The 21993-nt window shown below is 39.5% G+C and overlaps 1 protein-coding gene and 1 long non-coding RNA gene across 5 annotated transcripts in view; one reads left to right on the top strand and one right to left on the bottom strand.

The window, feature by feature from the left end:
- The window catches only part of CEP120 (centrosomal protein 120), a 79123-nt gene that overhangs the window by 34974 nt on the left and 22156 nt on the right, over positions 1-21993 (top strand). For all 4 annotated transcript variants that reach the window (XM_040444337.1, XM_040444338.1, XM_040444340.1 and 1 more), the window contains exons 16-19: positions 7063-7155; positions 8558-8719; positions 10974-11096; positions 18022-18120. In XM_040444337.1, coding sequence (XP_040300271.1) covers positions 7063-7155; positions 8558-8719; positions 10974-11096; positions 18022-18120 — 477 coding nt within the window. The remainder of the gene's footprint in view (positions 1-7062; positions 7156-8557; positions 8720-10973; positions 11097-18021; positions 18121-21993) is intronic.
- LOC121010611 (uncharacterized) lies at positions 9-5998 on the bottom strand. Its single transcript, XR_005781283.1, has 3 exons — positions 4810-5998; positions 3381-3737; positions 9-459 (listed from the first exon to the last, which is right to left on the bottom strand). It is a non-coding gene; the product is annotated as an uncharacterized LOC121010611 (long non-coding RNA).

The following is a 21993-nucleotide window of genomic DNA, read 5'->3' as shown; positions in this document are numbered from 1 at the left end:
TGTGTGTGTGTGTGTGTGTGTGTGTGTGTGTGTGTGTGTGTGTGTGTTTATGTGCACCCTGCTTGGAGTCTTGGAGCTGCTTTGGTTATAGGGTTTTATCAAGCTTGGAACATTTTGGGTTTTTATTGCTGAAAATTTTTTCCTGTGTCTCTTTCTCCTCTCCTGATTAGAGTCCAGCGTGCATGTATTGTACTACTTCATATTGTCTCAGAGAGAATTGAATTATTTTTTAAGTCTTTTTTTTCCTCTCACTGCTTCAAATTGGATATATTTTATTGCTGTGACTTCCGGTTGACCATTGGTTCTTCTGAAGGGTCTGATTTGCCACAAATCCAATTCAGCACAATGTTTCCTTTCATATACTGTATTTTTCATCTCTATAAGGTTCACTTAGGCCTTTTCCTTTTTTTTTTAAGCACTTTTCCTCATGTTCGTGTTTTCCTTTACATTCTTGAGTATCTGGAATATATTTACAATACGTTATCTACTAGTTACAACGTGTGTCATTTTGAGGTTTTTTTTTTCATCTGGTTATGGGGGACAATTTTATATTACTTTGAATGACTGGTAATTTTTTCTTAGATGCCAGAAATTGTGAAGTTTACATTGTTGATTTCTGGATCTTGGTGTGTGAGGTTATTTGGGTTGAGTTTGATCCTTTTGAGTTTTGCTAGGGCAAACTGAGAAGAGCCTGTAGCCGTGGGCTGTATGGTAAGATGCCTAGCATATGACAATCTCTCCCCTCCGACCAGGAGGAATGCCCACTATTCTTATTCCTGACTGAGCTCTGGGAATGCTGTATCTTCGAACTTTCCACTGGTACTTTACCTAGCCTCACAGGGCCTCTTTAGTCTCCTCTCTGCTGCCTCAACTCAGCAAGATTGAGAGGCTCTGCTGGGTGTCCCCTTCTCTGAGCCTTAGTCTGGAAAATGCTAGAGTTATTGTAGGGCTGGACTCATTCATCTCTGCTCTGTCAGTGGTGATGGTCCTGTGCTGCCCATTCTCCAATGTATAAACACAGTTGTTTCGTGTATATCGTTCCATTTGTGTTTGTAGAGGAGGGCAGGTAGTCTTTTACGAGTAGACCAAGCAGAAGTCCCCAAGGCCTTGGACTTTCAAATAACTGTTTCAATTTTATCGCCCTTAATTCACAACCATTAAAAATTTGAAAAACCAGGGGCACCTGGGTGGCGCAGTCGGTTAAGCGTCCGACTTCAGCCAGGTCACGATCTCGCGGTCCGTGAGTTCGAGCCCCGCGTCGGGCTCTGGGCTGATGGCTCGGAGCCTGGAGCCTGTTTCCGATTCTGTGTCTCCCTCTCTCTCTGCCCCTCCCCCGTTCATGCTCTGTCTCTCTCTGTCCCAAAAATAAATTTAAAAAACGTTGAAAAAAAAAATTAAAAAAAAAATTTGAAAAACCAGTGGGTTAAAAAAAAAAAAATCTAAAAAAAGAAAAAGTTAACAGTACTCCAAACCATCCATTCTTAAGAAGTGTTCAAATAACCAAACTTTAAAAACTAGAGGCCCTCACACATATTTAAGCAATACACTAGTTTTCCTTAAATGTGTCTTTTATATTAAGTTGGATTTACAGTTCTCAGGTATCCTTTATTCATTGAATCTGAGTGAGCTATCAAATATTTAATTTTTTAGAATTTTTCATTTAGCTTTTAAGGTAAGCAGAGTTTATTGTGGAACCATTTTTTTTAAATGCTTTTGAAGAGTTTTCCTGTGTTAAGTTTTGCAAAAGTCAAATCAGAAAAACTTTCTTAGTTAATATTTTGACAGATCCAACTTGTGCCATAATTGATCTTTCTATTACAAAAAGAAAACAAAACAGTGTCTGTATAATAGTTGAAAAAAAAACTCAAACTAATTTTTGCTTGGTTGTCATTTTGATAATTATCTTGTCGGTTACCATCGTATACAATTTCTCCCACCATTTCAGCTTGAATTGTCTATTTCTTGACTAGTTTATAATAACTCTGCTTAGAAAATGAAATATGAAGGGTACCTGGGCGGCTCTGTCAGTTAAGTATCTAACTTGATTTTGGCTCAGATCATGATCTCACAGTTGATGAGTTCGAGCCCCACAATGGGGGTCTGTGCTGAGAGTGTAGAGCCTGCCTAGGATTCTCTCTCACCCTCTCTGTCTGTCCCTTCCCTGCTCACATGCTCACTCTCCCAAACTAAATAAATACTAAAAAAAAAAAAAAAAAAAAAGAAAAGAAAAGAAAAAGGAATATGAGGTCTGTCTAGTAAGTGGCTATTTGAATTAGTCTTGTCAAAAACTTGATAGGATTGCTGTTTTTTTTCCAACCTAAATGCATTTGAGAGTAACAACTCATCCAGCACAATGTGTGCCCTGTCGTGTAAGAATATGGTCAGCTAGGATGTGATCCATTTCCTAAAACTTCATAAGCCACTGTAAAATTGATCAATTGGGGAGAAAAAAAGCAGGGTTTCCCTCAATAGGATGAAATCTTTTCAAGCTAAATTCTCTGAGAATCCCCCTGTGTGATTACTACATCTACAGTGTATATGCCTTTTCTGTTGATTTATTTTCACTTTATTTACCTGATCGTTTTAAAACAACGTATAACTTCTTCAGTACTTGGAAAACTTACCTGAAGGAGTCTCGGTAATATTGGTGGAACAGCATGCAGTCATCTAAATTTACTTCTGCTCTTTAGCACAAAAGGAGTTAATAGCAAAATGGAGCTCATCTACTTACTATGAGGAGGTTTGTCCTGCCTGACAAGGTGCTAACTAGTTAACAGCCCACCAATTCAGGAAGCAGTAGTGAAGGGATATATATAGTAAATAAAATTACATCTAGTTAGACTCACGTATATTAGTATTTCATAGTAAGTTAATATTTTAAGCTTATGTGTACCTAATGATTTGTATCATGGTGGGGGGGCGGTTATTAATCTATCAGTGCTTTTTGGTCATCTTTGGAACCAGTGTGGAAGGATTATTTTAACTGTGAAAGAGCAGATTATTTTTGTGGAATATTTTCTTTTCATAAAATAATGCATCCTCTGGTGTTACACATAAACTTTTTTCCCAAAGAAATGAAGCTTTAGTTAACCTTGAAGCAATTAATAGTCCACCAGCTCATTTGGGGCCTTTGGGGTCAAGTGAAATATTTGTAACTGTACCAAATCTGTATTTTCAGAAACCAGTGTCCTGGAAATGACCTGGTTGTCCAGATTGACATGCTAAACCCAGTGACAGTTGAAGACAAATTCATTACTTGACAAACTTAGGACTATAACATTTCTGGTCCTGTGTGGCCTTCCATATAGCTGAGATCATGTTTGTTCTGTCTTCTACATGACTTCCCATCAGATGGCTGAAGATTGCTATCATATACCTACCAAGAAGGAAGACCTCGGTTCTGCATTAGGGAATAGGAGGAAGCGTTTCATGGATAAGATCATGCTTCCACTTTGATAAAGATTAGTAGATACTACCACAGAGACTCCAAGGGAATTCCAAAGAAAGAAGTTGGAAATAGGCTCAGCATTAAGGAAATTGTAGGTAGCTTGATATAGGAAGAAGGGAAGAGAAGTCTCAAGAAGTAAGGTGGAGACGTCTATGGCATGTAAATGATCTTCTGTTTCATTTTGAGGAGATTAGACTTGATCCCGTAGACGTTCTCAGCCAGGGTTTCCTGGGAGAATTAAGCCATAATGCCTGCCAGCGGGCACTGTTGCTGGTGGATTCACTTCCTCCTGTGCTTCAGCAATGGTAGATTTGTGTGCCATTAAAGAGAACATGGAGAAAATAATCAGATCATTTTTTATGTTCTATGGTTCAGATGATAAAACCTGCTTGGGAAAGGTAGAAATTTGATAAACTTATTTTTTAAATGAAGATTTTTATGTAAGAGAATAAGGAAGTGAGATCTTCATTTTAGAACAGTTGTTGCAGAGTAGAGGAGTATGGATCCAAAGTCAGGAAGGCCAGGGAAGCAATAATGAGCTGTAAAAGAAAATAAAGGCTGAACAGGAATAGCCATGATAAGATGAAGGAGGAAAGACGAACAGGAGCTAGAGAAATGGTTACGGAGGTTTAAGGTCTCAAGCCTTAAGGGATATTCAGTGCTACCCTCGCATCGTACTGCTTTCCCTAATCAATTCCTTCTCTTCCCAGAGCGGTTCTCAGCCAACCCTCCCTCATCCTCACCTGATTGGATCTTTCCCTTTCTCAAACATTTCCTCAACTTGACTCCCCTTCCTATACTTTCCTACTCTTCTACTGAATTCACTGGTCTCCCCTTGGCAATTTTCATGCCGGAACTTTTTTTTTCCCCCCTCAGCCTCTGCTGGCTTTATTGGCTTGCCCCAAAGCCCAGTCCTTGAACCTCTTTTCTGTTTTTACACTTCTTCAAGTATTCTCATCCACTTTCTTAGCATCATATACAAGTTAAACACAGTTATTCACTGTGTGTGTGTGTGTGTGTGTGTGTGTGTGTGTGTGTGTGTGTATCTCCAACCTCTTCACTGGACTCTACATTTGGTTGTTCGGGTGCCTGTACTACACTGCCAACTGATTCTCTGCTAAGCAAATCAAAGGGAGCTTGTCTAGAGACAGGCTCTTTGTCTCCCTCCTGTATAAATTTGTTCCTGTTGATCCCCATCTTAATAAATGGCAATACCTTTTACTGAGCTCCTCAGGCTACAAGGCAAGTTACCCTTGACTCTGTCTCATTCCACATCTAGTTTGTCAGCAAATTCTGTTGACTCTGTATTGAGTACAGATTCTGGAAACGAACCACTTTCAGCCACCTTCTTCACTACTTACCTTAGTTTAAATATTCCTGATCTCTTTCCTAGATGACTACAGTTACTTCTTAACTCAGAATTCTGTCCTCTTTCCTGACCCAGGTAGCTTGTTAAATCCATATCCACCAAGGTTGAGACTTTTAAACCAAAAGTCAGATTATGTACTCTTCTGCTTAAAACCTCTCCTACTCATTACGCATAGAATAAAACTCCTGTTTCTTACCAGGTCCTACACGGCCTTATGTGATCTATCTACTAGCTTCCTTTGTGACCTCATTTCTGTCAGCCTTCTATTCACATAGTCTGTTGTCACCAACCTGGCCTCTCTGTAGTTCCTCAGACATGCTCCCTAAGTCCCCCTCAGGATCTATAGAAGACTCTTTTGTTAGAGGCACTGTCTGGTCTCTGTTCAAAATAGTCTGAGTGAGGCCTTCTCTGATCATTCTGTCTTAAATAGGCCTTCTTCTGCCCCCAGGAGCTAATTATATGCTCGTTCTGCTTGTTTTCATCCTAGTATTTACTTAGAATTAAGTTAAACATCCACTTCTATTTTCATAGTTTGTCTTCCCTCAGAATATAGGTTCACAAGACTTTGTTTTACCCACATCTCCTAGGTATTCAATAGGTATTTGTTATTGAAATGATTATGATCTCAGGTTTTTACTCACTTTTGAGTTTGAGATACATAGGGAATACTGGAGACAGAGATACAGATGTAATCTCTGGAGGGGGTTTTGACTTTGCAATCTGGTTTTGGAAGTGCTTAGGATATGTGATGGTAGGTAGTTAAGATCATCCCCTGAGGTCAGGTAGTAGGAGAGGAGACCTCCTGAGACAGAGCTCTGAGAACCCATGCATTTCGGTTGCCAGAGGAAGAACATTTGAATACTGACCCACCATCCTGTTTACTTACCTCTCTAAGACTTTTTAAGGAGGTAGGGCACACTTAGCATTTTTTTTTTTTTTGAGATAAACCAAAAGTGGGTGGTAGATTGAACAGAATGAATAGGTAATGGCTCATGAGTGTCTAGCATGCCAGGCCTAAGTCATTGAACTAAAGTTTAACAAGGACAAATGTCAATTTCTGTAGTCGAAACAATCTTTCGGACAATAGGTATGTTGTTATAGTTATCCCAGGTTTAAAAACAAAAGCCTTGGGGATTTTCTTTGACAGAGCAAACTGTGATTAGGATCCTGAAATAGCAAGTGCAGGTTTAGACTAACGTAATAGACACGTTGTCTTCATCTTGGGCAGTGGACATTCTTTGGCCTATGAAGTAGGGAGATCACATCTGGGTACCACATTTTTTAAAAAGACTTAATCTAGAATCTAGACTGTAGATTAGATCCAAGATGTTAGACGATGTGGAAATTGTAATTAATATGTGAGTAATAGCTGAAACTTGTGTTTCTCTTGGAGAAGAAACAGTGAGAGGATGTATGATGGCTATTGCCAGACCAAATACGTGAAGATAGATTTTTTTTCCTTCTAAGGGGTAGAAATAAGATGAAGGGGGATTAAAGCAAGATCTTATTAACTGTGGGAAAGAGAATGTTAGGATGGACCTGAAATCTGGGAAACAGTTGGTGAGAACAAAGAAATTGGTTCAGGAAGTCGCAGTAAAAGCGATCAGTTAGAAATGAAAGACAGAAAACCGTAAAGACTCCTCCATCCTGTGTAGGCTGAAGTGGCAGGCGTCTTTTCTCTGAATGGGAATCTCACCGCCGAAGAGCAGGGCAGAACTAGAGGCCCCTGGAGGGTAAGGTACTAGGCTTGGGGCCCAAGCAGGGAGTGGTGCATCAGAAGCAATTAGGAACTCAGTTACTGGAACTGTAGGAAAGGATCGGACCTGAACCCATAGGAGAATTGACTTGAAACTGACCAGCTAGCCGAACTAGCATCAGGATTCGTTGCAGGGAAGGAGTGTATGTGCTGAAGGGGGCGTCAGAGGAATACTGGAGTAGTGACGAAGGCAGATTTTAAAGAGCTAGGTTTTGACTACACATCAGATTTTACTAGCAGCCTGACTGCCCAGTGGGAGAATGACCTTCCTCTGGAAATTGCACGTCACTAGAGATACCCAAGCAGAAGCTAGAGGGATGCCCTCACTTACAGTACTAGAAGGAATTTCTGCTCTGACTTGGTGGGTATAATTCATGAGTTTCCTATTCCCAGAACTTGTGTTTCAGTAAGTTGTAACGTATGCATTGTTGGATTTGCTTGTGTTTTGAAAGTTGGGGAAAAGATAATGTGTCTTTTATTATATTTTAGGTGGCTGAATATACTGTCCTAGAAGGAAAACTTCAAAAAACCCTAATTGACTTAGAGAAACGAGAGCAGCAGCTGATCATTGCAGAGTCAGAGGTAACTGTGTGTCTTTATTTCCTGGAATCCATGCATGCGGTACATGCTATTCTAAAATATATTTCATAAAAAGCCTTTCATGGAAATTGTCTTATAGGCATGGTGGAGAAAACTGCTGTTCAGCAGAGGAAAGCATCTTTGACATGTCAGAATGTGAGGAATACATAGCAAAGTGTTTGTTATTTGAAATGGTTAATAGCCGGCCAGCCAGCTTTGGCTGACTGCTGCACTCTGCGGAAGTACACTTCTTCCCCGGGACGTGGAGGGACTGGATAGTCACACTGCCCAGAGCATAGAGAAAACGTAGCACAGGCCGAGGGGCCTAGAATTCGGATGTCATTCTCAGTAACAAGGGAATATCCCACCTGGTTGTCGATCAAAGGTTAGAGCCCAAAGACGGATGAAAACTTCTGTTAATACTATGCCTAGTTAGCATTTTTGTTAGGTCTTGATAAATTTTAGCCTAAATATGTATTTCAATTACTACATAAATCATTTCAAAGTATTAGAATTTCTTCCACATTAAATTTGTATGTTCCTGTCCTAACCAAATGAGTTTCTTAAAATTTTTCTCAGCATTTCACTCTGACCTGATCCTCCTACGTTTTCTGGAATTTCTCAGTTGATGTTTGACCTTAAATGTATTTGTTTCCAATATGAAGGGTCTGTTACTTTCTATGTGATTAGGCAGAATAGAAGAAATTCCTAAAGAAGAAAAGGAACTTGGGTATATTTGCTTAGGTAATACAGTGGGTTTTACTCAAAAAGGAATTTTAAGGGGCGCCTGGGTGGCGCAGTCGGTTAAGTGTCCGACTTCAGCCAGGTCACGATCTCGTGCTCCGTGAGTTCGAGCCCCGCGTCGGGCTCTGGGCTGATGGCTCAGAGCCTGGAGCCTGCTTCCCATTCTGTGTCTCCCTCTCTCTCTGCCCCTTCCCCGTTCATGCTCTGTCTCTCTCTGTCCCCAAAATAAATAAATGTTTTTAAAAAAAAAAAAAGGAATTTTAAGTGATTAGGGCTTTTACAATTTAATTTATAGAAGTCATATATGGAGTTTTGGATACACTTTGTATTTTAGAATTAAATGATGATGGATTAGCAATGTGGGTTGAAGCCCTGTGTGCTATCAGCACAGAGCCCACTTGGGGTTCTCTCTTTCCCTCTCTATCTGCCCCTCCCCTGCTCACACACTCGTGCACTCTCAAGAGTAAATAAATACATTAAAAAAAATTTTTTTTAATGTATAATTTCAATTGTGCTTCAACATGAACTCGAACAATGGAAAAGGATATGAAAATAAAATTGTAAATATTGTAAACATTTGTGTAGAAGGATAATAGAATATTGAACAGCATACTGTAGCTGAGCCTTTAAGCCAGCCTCATAAAGACGCACTTGTTTTTAGGTTCAAAGAGAAAGGAAGGAACTGAAATCAGAACGTGACCGGAACCTGCAAGAACTTCAGGACTCCATCCGAAGGGCCAGAGAAGATTGTGTTCACCAAGTAGAACTAGAAAGGTTAAAGATCAAGCAGCTAGAAGAGGACAAACATCGACTGAAGCAGCAGGTGGGATCAAATAGTTGCCATCACTTAGAGTTTATTTGTTTTGTAGGAAGAGTTCACTGAAAAGTTAGAGAAATTCACAGTGGTTTGAACTATTGATGATGTTGATTGCACCAAGATGCCGATATACTTTAAGCTGGCTCTTGTTTTCCTAAATCAAAGCTAAAGACTACCTTGGAATAATTTTCCTTCCCTTGTCACTATTTGCACAAGATTGAACTATATTTCAGGTAACTCAGCATCTTTCTTTCTGATAAATCGCCTTTTGGCCAACATCTTGTGCATGTGTCACTGGACCAAATTCAGTTAAGAACACCGGTTCGTGAGTGCATCTGCACTCCTCACCTTACTCTCACCTTTCGGCCCTTCCCACCCCACACCCCATCCCCTTGGCTCCAGCCCCTTGTCAGTGAAGCCACCAGTGGCTCATCACTTAGACTCCCCCTCTTAATCAGACAGCTCCAACACTGTTGGACTTCTGTTGTGTATTCTCTTCTTTCCCCTTCTTTAACCCCACTCTCCTGGTCTTCCTCTACTTTCTGGCCACCTCTCAGGCTCCTTTTCCTAACCCTCCAGTATTGGACTTCCTCCAGGCCCAGGACTTACTTTGTACTAAACAATTGTGTTGCTGCCCATGGCTTCAGAGAGTCCCCTTTCTAAGTATGTCCCAGACTGACTGTCTCTTTGATCATTCTATCAGTGAAAGGTGATGAAGATAAGTGTCTGTATTTCAAATTATAAAAGCAGTTTCCAGAACTCAAACAATCTGTGTCACTTATGGACATTTAGCAAAAGAAAAAGCCCAGTGTGCCGCATAGCTTACTTCTGCACAACCTGATTTTAGGCACAGTAATTGTTTATGATAATGTCTCTGGGACACCTGGGTGGCTCAGTCGGTTAAGATCCAACTTCAGCTCGGGTCATGATCTCATGGTTCATGGGTTCAAGCCCTGCTTCGGGCTCTGTGTTGCCAGCTCAGAGCCTTGAGCCTGCTTTGGATTCTTTGTCTTCCTCTCACTCTGTCCTCCCCTGCTCACACTATGTCTCTCTCTGTCTCAAAAATAATAATAATAATAAAATAAAAATGTATGGTAATGTTTCTGAATGGTAGAAAAAATACCAAATTTTAAGTCTGTTAGTTTTTGTTTAAAACAGAAATAAATGAGAGAGAGAGATGCTTGAGAAAGGTTTTTTTCCAAATTGAAAAGTCAAAGTTTGGATATTCAAAGAAGTAAACTTCAGCCATAGGAAGACTTTGCAGGTAATAGAGTACCTCATTACCTGAAGATGCTAGATAAACTAAAACCTAATTAGAATTATTTGTGCTTACTGGCATGAAACAAGAATTGATTATTGATAATTTAAATTCCATTTTTGCCACCAATTTTCTCAGCATTTCAAATTTAGTTAAGTCTTATGTCTTAGAAAGTAGATAAATGGGTTTATCTAATGATTGCTAGAGGGTTATGGAAGGCATCTTTAACAGTCCTTGTTTGCATTTGATTAAAAAAAAAAATCCCAGATTTGAAAAGAACATTCTTATATTCTGTTTGGTTTTTTGTTTTGTGTTGGTAGTTTTGAAAGTGTTCTAAGGGAAATTATATATAGAGTGTTGAGTCCAGGTAAGTCTCTGTTTTATTTAATTTTAAAAAGTATTGCCTGCTTTCATCAGAGCATTATTCTAGGGGATGAATAGATCTGAGAGCTGTTCATGTCTCTGCCGCTGACTTAGATCCTGGGCACTGCCGAGCTGAGCGTCTGAAACCCTCAAATGTCTTATCCACAGAAATGAAGGGGTTGAGTTAAATCATCTTGAAATGACTTTATAAGAACAATAAATACCGCGCTAAAATTAAGTTTTTTATTTTTATCGTCATTAGCTGGTATATCTAATGTGCATAGTATTCTCATACACGTGACATCTTAAGGGTATAGTGTAAGTATTTTTATAAAGTGACTTTCATTTGCCATGTAAAATTGAGCAAAAATGTTCTCATGATCCTGGTTTTCTAACACATTTCCCACTCTTAAATAAAAGTTTTTGTATATTGTTAATTAGTTGACTCACTAAATTTTTAAGATTACTAGAAATCTTAATTTTCCTCATTATGCTTTATGGATTTTCTAAATTTTCTACTATAAACAAGCTTTACAATAAGAAAAAAAATGACTGTTGAATTCTGTAGCATTGAACTTTGCATACTGGTCTTTTTAAATGGCTGTCATCCTTTTTTTTTTTTTTTTTTTTTTAATACAGCTTAATGATGCTGAAAATAAGTATAAGACTTTGGAAAAAGAGTTCCATCAGTTCAAGGATCAGCAAAGCAACAAACCAGAAATCCGCCTTCAGTCTGAAATAAATCTACTCACCTTGGAAAAGGTACCCGTGTCAGTTTATGGCAATTTAATTCTGATAATTTATAAAATCAGTAGGTGCTATTTGAATATAAAATGTACTGACATTTCACTGTAGTATTCTGATATCAAATAAGAACAGCATTTGAGACACATGACATTGTCAGTACTTGAATTTCTTGGCTTCTATCAGTTACAGCATATACTAATTAGAGTGGTTGGTTGCATAAAACAGAAGTGACTAACTGTAGAAATAAAGGAATCCACAGAACTCTCAGGAAGGCTAAAGAACAACTTCCAAAATATGTACAAGAACAGGGGGAAGCACAGTATGGCCTATCCTGTCCCAAAACTGTCTCCTCTTGCTATTGTTGGTGCTTTCACTGCCTTATCACCTGATTTCCATATTCAACAGCCAGTCTTGCCATCATGAATGCTGACTGCATATTACTTACTACCCTGTAGATTCCGTGCCCCAGGTAGGAGCATTCGTATCAATCACAAGACTACGCTCTCCTCTGAGCCCAGAGAAGGGATATCCATCCTATTTTGTTTCTTGCGGTTGGAGGCCAGGTCCTGCCTCTAGTTATATAGTGATCCTCTGCAAACGGGAAGAATATTCTGCTTCTAGGCATTAAAAACTGTGTACTGTCCAAAATGTGTAATGTTAAGTTTGACAGTATGTGCTGTTGCATTTTATCGTTTAGTATTTTTTAGGTATTATTAAAAAGATACAGCCTACCCAAGAAATCACACAGGTAATAAGAGAATAATTTTCAGAAGTTACAGGATTTCATGGTGTCAGCCATGGCCTGTCATTGTCCACTGAACATTCTATTGAAGGCTTCCTTGCCTCTTTTCCGCTGCAGATGTAGCCACTAGGGGGCACTATCAGAAGATCGGTAGGGGGTGTCAGGAAGTTGCCAGGGTAGTTCGTTCTTCTCTTTGTCTGTGTGCTTCCCTTCTCTCTTAGTAGGTGCACCTTTTTATGGTTTCCTCTCTGGCTAGACACCTTCTCTCCAGCTTGCCTTGGGCTGTCCCTACTGCATGAACAATCCGTGTTTCTGCGTTCCTAGTAGGAAGAACTGTTACCCATGGTACTTGCTTTTGTAGTCCCTCCTACCCCGGAGACGTAGGGCCTGGCTGCTCCTGCTTATCACTGGTTGCCTCATCCTATCCTCTCTAGCATTTGTGCTTTCCTGTTACCTGTATAACCAGTTTCCTGGCAGGATGCTAAATGACAGAACTGGTTTTTCATTATCCAGCGAAGATGCATCCTCCTGGGCACTGTGCTAAATGCTGTGCTGAATGATTTAAAAACCTTCAAGAGAGAGTCAAATAAATGACGAGTCCTACAAAGAGGCAGGGAACTTACCCAGATAATTAAAGTGAAAGGCAGGTAATAGCTTACCATACTATCTAACTCTCTCTTACTAAATGCCATGAACTCAAAGGGGAGGCAAAGCTACTTCTGAAATCAACACATGAGGTAAACTAAGAAGGGAGACTAGATATAGAATCTAAAGGGCACATTAATAAGTGAATGTGTGTGGGAGAGTATTCCAAGAAGTATTCAAGAGAACTAGAGGGGTTAGAAAGCCTATTGCATATTCGGGTAATAGCTTGACTAGAACTTGGGAGTTTAACTATTGTGGTAGTTGTTCGAAAATAACAGGGCTGATAAGAGAATGCTAGAAATTAAGATAATTTGTGACCATATGTGGGGAAGACCTTAGATGCGAAGTTAAGGAATTTGTATTATCTGGTAAGAAAAGGCAGAGATTACTCTCAAGTGTATTACATTGGCTTAATGGATGTTAATAGGAGTGAAGAATTTTCAGGAAGAACTTTTTGAGGAGGTTGAAAGTTGTAGAGAATTATGGTTCTAGGCAGGTTCCATCTGAGATTCTAGCAGAAAAAGTTGAAGGGGAGCAGTTCACCGAGGGGTTGAAAATGGGTATGGGACGCCTGGCTGCTTCAGTCGGTTAAGTGGCTGACTCTTTCGATTTCACCTCAGGTCATGATCCCACAGTTCATTAGTTTGAGCCCTGCGTCAGGCTCTGTGCTGACAGCTCGGAGCTTCTTGGGATTCTCTTCCGGACTCTCTCTTTCCCTCTCTCTCTCAAAATTAAATACATAGTTTTTTAACAAATAGGCAAGTATAGTAGGAAGAGAGAAAAGGAGGTAGAGATAAAGATTTGGAATCACTGGAATAAACTAACCGCCTTGGATTTAGATGAAATGGTCTAAGGTGTCTTTAGGAAGGACACCCAGACAAGTTGGTGGGAACTACGGCCTCAGGTACAAAAATCAAGAGTCAGAGAAGGAGGTTAAAAAGATCCAGAGACATAGTGAAGACAGTCTAGTGCAGTGCTAAGAGGAGGGATTTGGAGAATAAGGAAATAGAAGTCATCTCTTATGACAGCCAAGTCAAGAATGGTTGAAGAAGGGCCTTATGTTTTGCAGGTAAGAGATTTTGAAGAAGCAAAACTGCAGAGGGTTATAAAAGTTTGGCATTGAAAAAAAACCATGAAAATATGTAACCCGGGGGCTTCATGTTATTAAAACCTTATATGGTAGGTGGAAAATCTACGAACATATACATATACAGAGATATTTTTTGAGTGAGCCAGAGAGGGGCAGAGGTAGCAGGCCCAAGGCCGAGCCCCATGTGGGGCTTGATCCCACCACCCTGGGATCACGACCTCTAGTCAAAGAGTTGGACTCTCACCTGACTGAGCCTCCCAGGTGCCCCTGAATATTTTTAGATTGAGGATAAGCAATTAATAGCAAGAAGAAATTGAGCTTTGAGAGAGGAGGGGATGAGTGGACCAAAGAAGAGTCAGTCTTAGGAAGTAGAAACGCTATTTAAGAGGCAGAAAGGGTGAATAATATGTAGAAAAGCTGGCGACAAGAAAGGGTGTGGTAAAATAAGTTTTTGAGGGGTTGAAGCAGGTATTAACCAGTTTGTTCTGCTTCTGAACTCACTGACTTGCTGCAGCCTGTCCATTGCCACGCTATCTCTGGTTCCTCTTCTTACCCCTACGTGCACTTAACTGCCAAGCCTTGTTGATTCTGCTTCTTACATACCTGGAAAATCTTTTCGTTTCTCCATTTGATTCTTGGGCCTTTTGAATTTCTCTATCAGTGAACTTGAATCCAGTTGGACATTTTTAACCCCTCTTAAAAAAAAAGGGGGTGCCCGGGTGGCTCAGTTGGCTGAGCATCCGACTTCGGCTCAGGTCATGATCTCACAGTTCGTGAGTTCGAGCCCCGCGTCAGGCTCTGTGCTGACAGCTCGGAGCCTGGAGCCTGCTTCCGATTCTGTGTCTCCCTCTCTCTCTGCCCCTCCCCTGCTCATGCTCTGTCTCTCTCTCTGTCAAAAATAAAAAAATTTAAAAAAAATTTATTTTACCTATTTGGAGAGAGAGAGGCTCTCCCAAGCAGTCTCTGCAGTGTCAGCACCAAGCCCAACGTGGGGCTCAAACCCACGAACCTCGAGACTGTGACCTGAGCCGAAGTCGAGTCGGTCGCCCAACTGGCTGAGCCACCCAGGTGCCCCATAACCCCTCTTTTGATTAAAAACAAGTATTCCACTATTTCCCTGTTTACAACTGTGAATTCTGTGGTACCTACCAAAGATAGCTAAAGTGCACAGACACTAAGCGTCAAAGAGTGTTTTTATTTTACCTTCAGAGACCACATATCTCACAATTAGAACCTTATCTTTTGTGAATAGAAAGTTGGTAACTAGCTGCCATAGAAAGACATTTTACATGATTTCTTTAAATCCCGTTTTCCAACTATACTTCTACTAAAAGGATAAAAATCCCTCAACGTATCAAAAATGTAAACAGTGCCATGAACTTGTGAAGGGCAAGGGGAAAAAAATGAATAATTAAACTGCCTCTGTTTGAGACCCAAGGAACTCATCCAGCATGTTTAAGTGTTGAGTAAAACACAGCTTCTCAGCTCTGGTGAAAATTCTTGGTAAATTTTGTTTGGAGCCAGAAGAGGGCAGAATCTTATTTCTTATTGCTAAGTAATAACAAAGACATAAATGCACAAAAAGAAAGACATAAGTGAAAAAGTATCTTATTCATTGTATAACTTCTGGTTATGTGAAATAGAGAGCATGTGCTGATTACCTATTCTCTTCAGTTTAACAGAAATACTTCAATTTTCACTAAAATGGTGTAAAATAAGATACAGTTTTACCAGATGTAATTCTTCATTCCTTTTATTAAAAAGTCAAGAATAGTTTATGATTTGCTTTTAACTAGGAGTGTCTCTTAGATGGCTTAAAAATAATTAGGTTTTTAAATAAATGAAATATGGAAAACATTAATATAGTAGGGCAGACTGAAGTTGAAGATAAATGCCAAAATGTATGTATTTATGATGATTTGGTAGCTACCATGCGTCCACCCCTGTCTTAAGGCAAAGGGAAAGATGAGAGAAAAAAGAGGAGAAAAAGTACATGATCCTTCCGGGACCTCACTTTTAAAGAGTTTGTAATAAAATTGGAGAGATGCCTCAAGGAGCCTGAAGTGACTGTGTGTGATCAAGTACCAGGGAATGTGATAGAAACTCTTTGCAGTTGAGAAAATAGTAGTTTTAAGTAAGCAGAGAAGAAAGTGACAGGCGTAGGAAGTTAATTGGGTGATGGGGGGTGAACCAGGACACCAACCTACGGGCTGGAGTAGAGGGTTTTTTGTTGAGGAACACCAAGGAAATAGGTGCAGCAAGTAGGACAGAAGTTCGATTCTGGAACACCTTAAAACAGGCAGAGGAGTGTAGGTTCAAGCCTGCAGGCAAGTAGCAGCGGCATCTTTGAGAGTAAATTGACCTGACAGTGGTTTGCGGGATTTGGAGACAGAAAAGTGTGGAGGCTGAGGAGACTGGAGAAGATATGAACGTGGCCTAAGGAAAGGGCAGGAGCAACATGGAAGAATAAAACTGCCAAGTTCTGCCAGGGAGAAGTCTCTGTAGTTCCTTGTGACAGTGGGGAATAGGGCATCAGAGACAAAGACCGTGCCATCCACTGAGCAGAGAATGAGACTTGTGGGCCTAGAAACAGGGAGGCAGAGAACGAGTGAACACGGGTTTGTGCTTTCTGCGTGCACTGGCCTCTGAATGGACTCTGGGTCCTGAGGTGAATTTTCACATGAGAAATCTGTAACTTGGTTCATGAGGTAAGTGAAAAGCTTGCCCAAGCCTTAGATCTACTCAAGAGGAGAGGTTTCAACTCAAGGTCTTTGAATGCCCTGGAGTTCTCTCAAATCTTTAGTCGCGTGCATGTTTCTGGGAACTGGGTCCCCTGTGTTTCCTTAGAATCACAGAGGCACTTGTATTCTTAAAAAAAAAAAAAAAAAAAGAAGAAAGGTTAGGAATCACTGATTAGGTCATAGGAATGCATTAGAAAAGTGGGGTTTGAATCTGAAATTTGCAAACTACGTGTTTTTTTTAATTTAACTGTGAATATGCAAATGTGATTTTGATAATCCTGGCAAAACTGATAAAACCTATCCAGCCTTTTCTATTGAGTCAGTCCATGGGATATACTTGATCCCTCTGGGGTTATCCCTTCCTAACCCTCATCCTTGGGCCAGTCTAGGCTACCAGATCTCCTCCAAGACCCAGGGACATGATCACTTTTATAATTAAATACTACCCTTTTATCCCAGCAATATAAAACGATTTTTGCTGTTCCTCTGACTTATGCCCTACTGTTAAATTACCAAGTAATATGTATAAATCTTTGGGGCACAAGTAGAAGAGGTCACCTTTGATAATCTCAGAGTATTTATTCAACTTAAGACATGGAAGTCTAGTTGTGAAATGTCAACACCTTTAAATTCAAGCACCAGGGATTTATAAAGCAGAAAAGACCGTGACTCCATGAGTTCATATATTACTGCAGAGAATATTCTGGTCTTTTGTGAAGGGAATTTGGCAATCTGCTTTTCCTTTCCTTGTGTTTTCATACACGTTTTCTGAAGTTTGAATTTTGGGACTGTGCCTTTGGTTTGATGTTCCTGCAAAACATGAAGAGTTGTGTGTATGGGAAAAACTAGACTTGATATAAAAAACTTAGACCAGTTTAGAGTCACAGTATTGTGCTGTAATTCAGACAGATTATTACATTATCACTTAAATAGTAAAACTGTCTGTTGGCTTCATGAATTTGTTTGGTATTTGGTTTGAAACACTGAGAACGTACATTCCAGAACATCGCCAAGTTGGCTTCGGTTCATGCACAACAGATTGCCTGCTGCAAGTATAAATAACCATTTTTTTAATGGAATCACTTTCATGTTTTTCTTTATATGTTTGAGGAAAAATAGAAAATCAAAGTTAGTGTTATGAGGAGCATTATTTTTCCTACTCTCAGGTTTATTTTAACATTCTTAAAATATTTTCCCCTTTGTCCTCTTTCTCAGTAAACTGCTTTCTGATAAAAGATCTCCCTGCTCTCAGCACTCTCCGAGTTTTGCGGCAATAGAGTTATAAGAGTATCTCTACTAGCTCTCGGGGTTGTAAGACCAGGTTCCATCTCACGATAGGCCCCCAGAAGGAAGAACTAGGTTTCTGAGATGTCGAGTGCCAGCTAAATTGGAATGCTAACAGTAAGGACTGCTTTTTGTAAAAAATGAATGTTTTGCACTCTATACACGTTTTAATACATTTATAGTAACTGTCTGGAGGTTAAGACTGATTCCGTTCCTTTCAGTATAGGCTGTTAGGCAGTAAAAATACGACTATATTTTAAACAAGAAAATGTTCATGTGCCATAATATTTATAGTAAATTATATAACAGTTTTAGATGATGTCGTATGTTACACTGTATAAACTCTTTTCTTAAGCCAGACTCTTTGTATATATTATCTTTCAGTGATTGTACACAGTGGTATAGTGTTTCACTTGATACGATTTTAATCACTGTTAGGTTGAACTTGAAAGGAAGTTGGAATCTGCAACTAAGTCTAAACTACATTACAAGCAGCAGTGGGGACGAGCTTTGAAAGAACTTGCCAGACTTAAACAGGTATGTAGTTTATAGCTGATGATGGATTCTTCTTTTTATGTCTTTTTCCCCTTGATTCTTTAAAAGTATGCCTGTTTGGCAATAGCTATTACGTTCATATGTGGACATTTGGATCTGCAGGGCTATTTTCGAGATTATTAAAAGATTGTTTTCTTAATAAAAAAAATTAACTCTTAGGTCCTTTTTTTTTTTTTTTTTTTTTTTTCAAATTGGCAACTGTTGTCCTCCCCAGAAGAAATTAGGAATGATTTCTTTCACTTTCACTTATAAAACAGCCATTTTTTTTTGTCTTAGTAATAATTTCTTCCCATTGAAAGTAACTTTCAGAAGAGAAATTTCAGAATAACTGAAAAAATTTAACATGTCCTCCAGCTGAACAGCTGATTTCAAATGTTAGTCCTAGAAGACCTAGTCATTTATTCAGTTAAGAAAAGGAATCACAATTTTTGCACAATTTTACAAGAATTTAAAAGTGATAGTGGTTTCCTGAATTCTTCTTAGACTTCTTTTTTCTTCTTCTTCCTACTACTAAATAACAAATGCCATAAGCCTCAGGAGAAATTAATCTTATTTTGGAGTGAAATTTGCTCAAATGATTAAGATCACTTAAATGTGAGCAAGGTTTTTCTTTAGAATCTAATCTACTTGACCTAACCCTTCAAACTTTTGCCTTTCTTTAATCAGTTTATTCGGAGTGCAATTGGGCACATAGGTTTTTCATAATTGTATTTTCTTCTCTGTCTCCATGACCAGCAAATGCTATTAAACATCTCTGTGGTATTGTACTAAACACCTACTGCTCTCAAAGAGAGGTATGTACAAGACCTCAGGAGAATAAACAGTACAGTTTGCCTTCATGTAGCTTGTTGAAGAGTTGAGATTGTAAGCATAACAGAATATTACACGAAGTGAAAGTATTTTATAAATGTTCACAGGATCAAGGACAGATGCGTGTACTGAGGGCCTCCTGTATTCACAGTACTGCCCTAGATTTGTTGGTGTATGTAAAACTTAAGTCTTTCCCTCAGAGAGCTTGCAATTTATTAAGAGGGAAGAAAATTATAAATGTAACATTTATATTTAAGAGTGAGAGCCGTGACAAGAACCATCCTGAGGAGGCAGGAGGGGAGAGTACATCTATTTAATAGCACTTAAGTAGGACACTGTGGAAGAGGAGTATTTGAGATAGACCTCTGGTGAGCTGGTTGTGATTTAAGAAAGCAGGGAGGGAAATGCTATAAATGTAACCAACAAAATGAGTATAGCAAACATGCAGGAAGGTGGAAAGCAGAGACTCTACTTGGACAAGAGAGGAGGGTCAATTTTAGAGGTAGTTTCAGGTAACCAGGACTGGAACTTAAGTGGGAACGTGACACACAGATTTCTGGGGAAGAAACCCCCAAAACATGGTTTTGGTAGATTGATATAGCCCCGTTTTTACCTGATTGTAATGCAAAGTAGAAAGTCGAAGATGATGCCGAAGGCTGAAGCCTCAGTGTCTGCAAAGCAAGTTTTCCAGTATGGAAATAACGGTAGTAATACAAGGAGGAGAAAGGACTTGCAAATGTGGACATCTTGACTTTCGCCAAAAGAAATTCAGCAAGCATTCAGAAATATGCAGCTGGTATTGGGAGGATGATCGGGCTCCTTGCAGATGTGAGAATGTAAGCTGTGGTAGATAAAACTGAGCATTCTTAGGTTTGCAGAGGAGGCCCGAGAGCTGATGATGGAACCAATGGGCGGAGAGCAAGAGGGCGGTCATGATTTCAGGCCCCTCACACCTTGACATTTCATCCTAACCAAGATCGCAGTAGAGCTGGTAACTGAATTTCGATTTTCTAGATGAAAGAAACGGAGACTTAGGGAAGTTAAGGAAGGTGCACCAGATCGCACAGGTCACGAGTGAGAGAGCAAGGATTAGAGCCACTGGACTGGGGTCCCGGCTGTTTCCCCTTTATGCTGGTATCAGGTTATTCCATGGAAGCCAAATAATGAAAGGATTTCGAGGAGAAGAAAGTGAGCCCTGGAAGGTTTTAGGGATTTCTGACACAGTATCCAGGCACAAGTCATGGTTTGGCACACCCCAGCAAGGAAAATGGCATCAGTGGCTGTTAGACCAGCTCTCATAATGAGAATTGAAGTGACCTCGAGCGAGAAGAAGCTCCAGTCAGGATGCCAAAGTACGGAGAGGAGATGGGGAAGAAGCAGAAAATGGTGCCTGCCATTAAAGAAGTTACACAGTGAAGGCTCCGAGACTAAGGGAATGAATCATGGGGCATTACCAGAACCAGTAATGAAAAGGTGGAAAAGTGTGAGCGTTGAGGAGGGCATTTCCTTTGGAGAGAGGAGTCATCGTTAATGACTGAAATGTCTCCTTCCTGTACCCTTTTGTTACCTTCTGAATCTTCCCATTTCATCGATTCTTTTACATTTACCCCCTTTTGTCCTATGTATTTTCTACCCCCTTGCCTAAAAAGCATGGGCAGATAATTTTGCTGTTTGTTTCTAGTAGGAGAGGCTATCACGAAAGTCAGATGCTTCCCCGTGAGTTACTTTATGTATTAAGAAAACGGCGTTAAATTTAGAATTCAACTCTAAACTATTTCTTCAAGAAAAGAGCCTCATTCTTTGAGTGCAGTAATCTTCCTCGAGACTAATTCTGTTCCTTATCCCACTAACTTTCTGCTTTGGAAACAACACTGTAAACAACCTTTAGGTCACTAGGAATCACTGATGTTCCACAGACGACATTGGAGGTTTGGTACTTGAAGAGCAAATATAAGCCTTTGCCATGACCATCCCAAATTGTGCTCTGCCACTAACTGTTCTTATAGGGTTAAAATTAATAGCTTCGTCAAATAGGCACAATTCATATGTGTGAAAGTACCATATTTTTCTAGAACTTTTTATTAAAAACACATTTATTGTGTTTGAATATAAAATTGGAATCCTCTATCTGCTTTTGTTCAGAGGATTGTTTGTGCAACTTCTTGTTTAAATTGGATTAGTACCATGTTAATTTTACATTGCCTCTGGTGAATAGCCACGGGGCTATAATCTCTGCCAGTAATTTGTCACAGCAAAATCCTCTGGAGGGCCATACAAAACATTTGTGTAGTACGGATTAGATGGGGAAAGCCATATCTTAGATTGTTAATAAATGTTAATGACAAAACCCAGCTGGTAAAGCTTGGAAATAAGATCTAATGCTGGGTGCCTATTGCCAAAAGAATGTTTAAACAGATTTCCATTACTCAAAGGTGACCCAGTACAGTCAATTTGTGAATTAAAAAACAAAACAAAACAAAACATACTCTTCTAATGATTTAGGGGAAAAAAAATCGTCTAATTCCCAAAAGTCTGTGTTTCCAAGCTGTAAATTTGTTGTTGTTGTTCTTTGCTAACTTGGGGAAGTAACAGCTGTAAAAAACAAACAAACAAACAAACAAACATAAATGGGTCCTAACTTAGAAAACAAGGAAGTGATACCCAGACATTCTGGATTTGATATCTTTGGTACAATGTGTGGCAGAGATCTGAAAGAATTCTGATGGTGAGACATCTAAGGGGAAATTTAGTTGTTTCCGCCCCACCCCCAGTCTCCATGAAGATACACTACAGAAATATTTTTAAACCAAAGGTTTCATTGTTTGACAAACACTCAAGATTGTCACTTTAATTTTTTTTCTAAAAAATGTTTGTTTAAAAATATTTCTCATCACCTTAGAAAACAATTGTGTAGGTTGAATAAAAGCTACTCCTTTTGAAAAATAAATCATTAAGAGGTATGAATTTGTTCGTGTAGAAAACTTAACATTTTCATTATGTGAGATAAATTGAAACTAGGTCTGCTTGTTCCCAAGACAGGAAACA

This window comes from Herpailurus yagouaroundi, unplaced genomic scaffold, assembly GCF_014898765.1.
Source record: "Herpailurus yagouaroundi ecotype Mexico unplaced genomic scaffold, PumYag 192, whole genome shotgun sequence".
NCBI classification, from domain to species: Eukaryota; Metazoa; Chordata; class Mammalia; order Carnivora; family Felidae; genus Herpailurus; species Herpailurus yagouaroundi.
The sequence above is the reverse complement of the archived record's forward strand: the minus strand, read 5'-3'. Positions and strand labels throughout refer to the sequence as shown.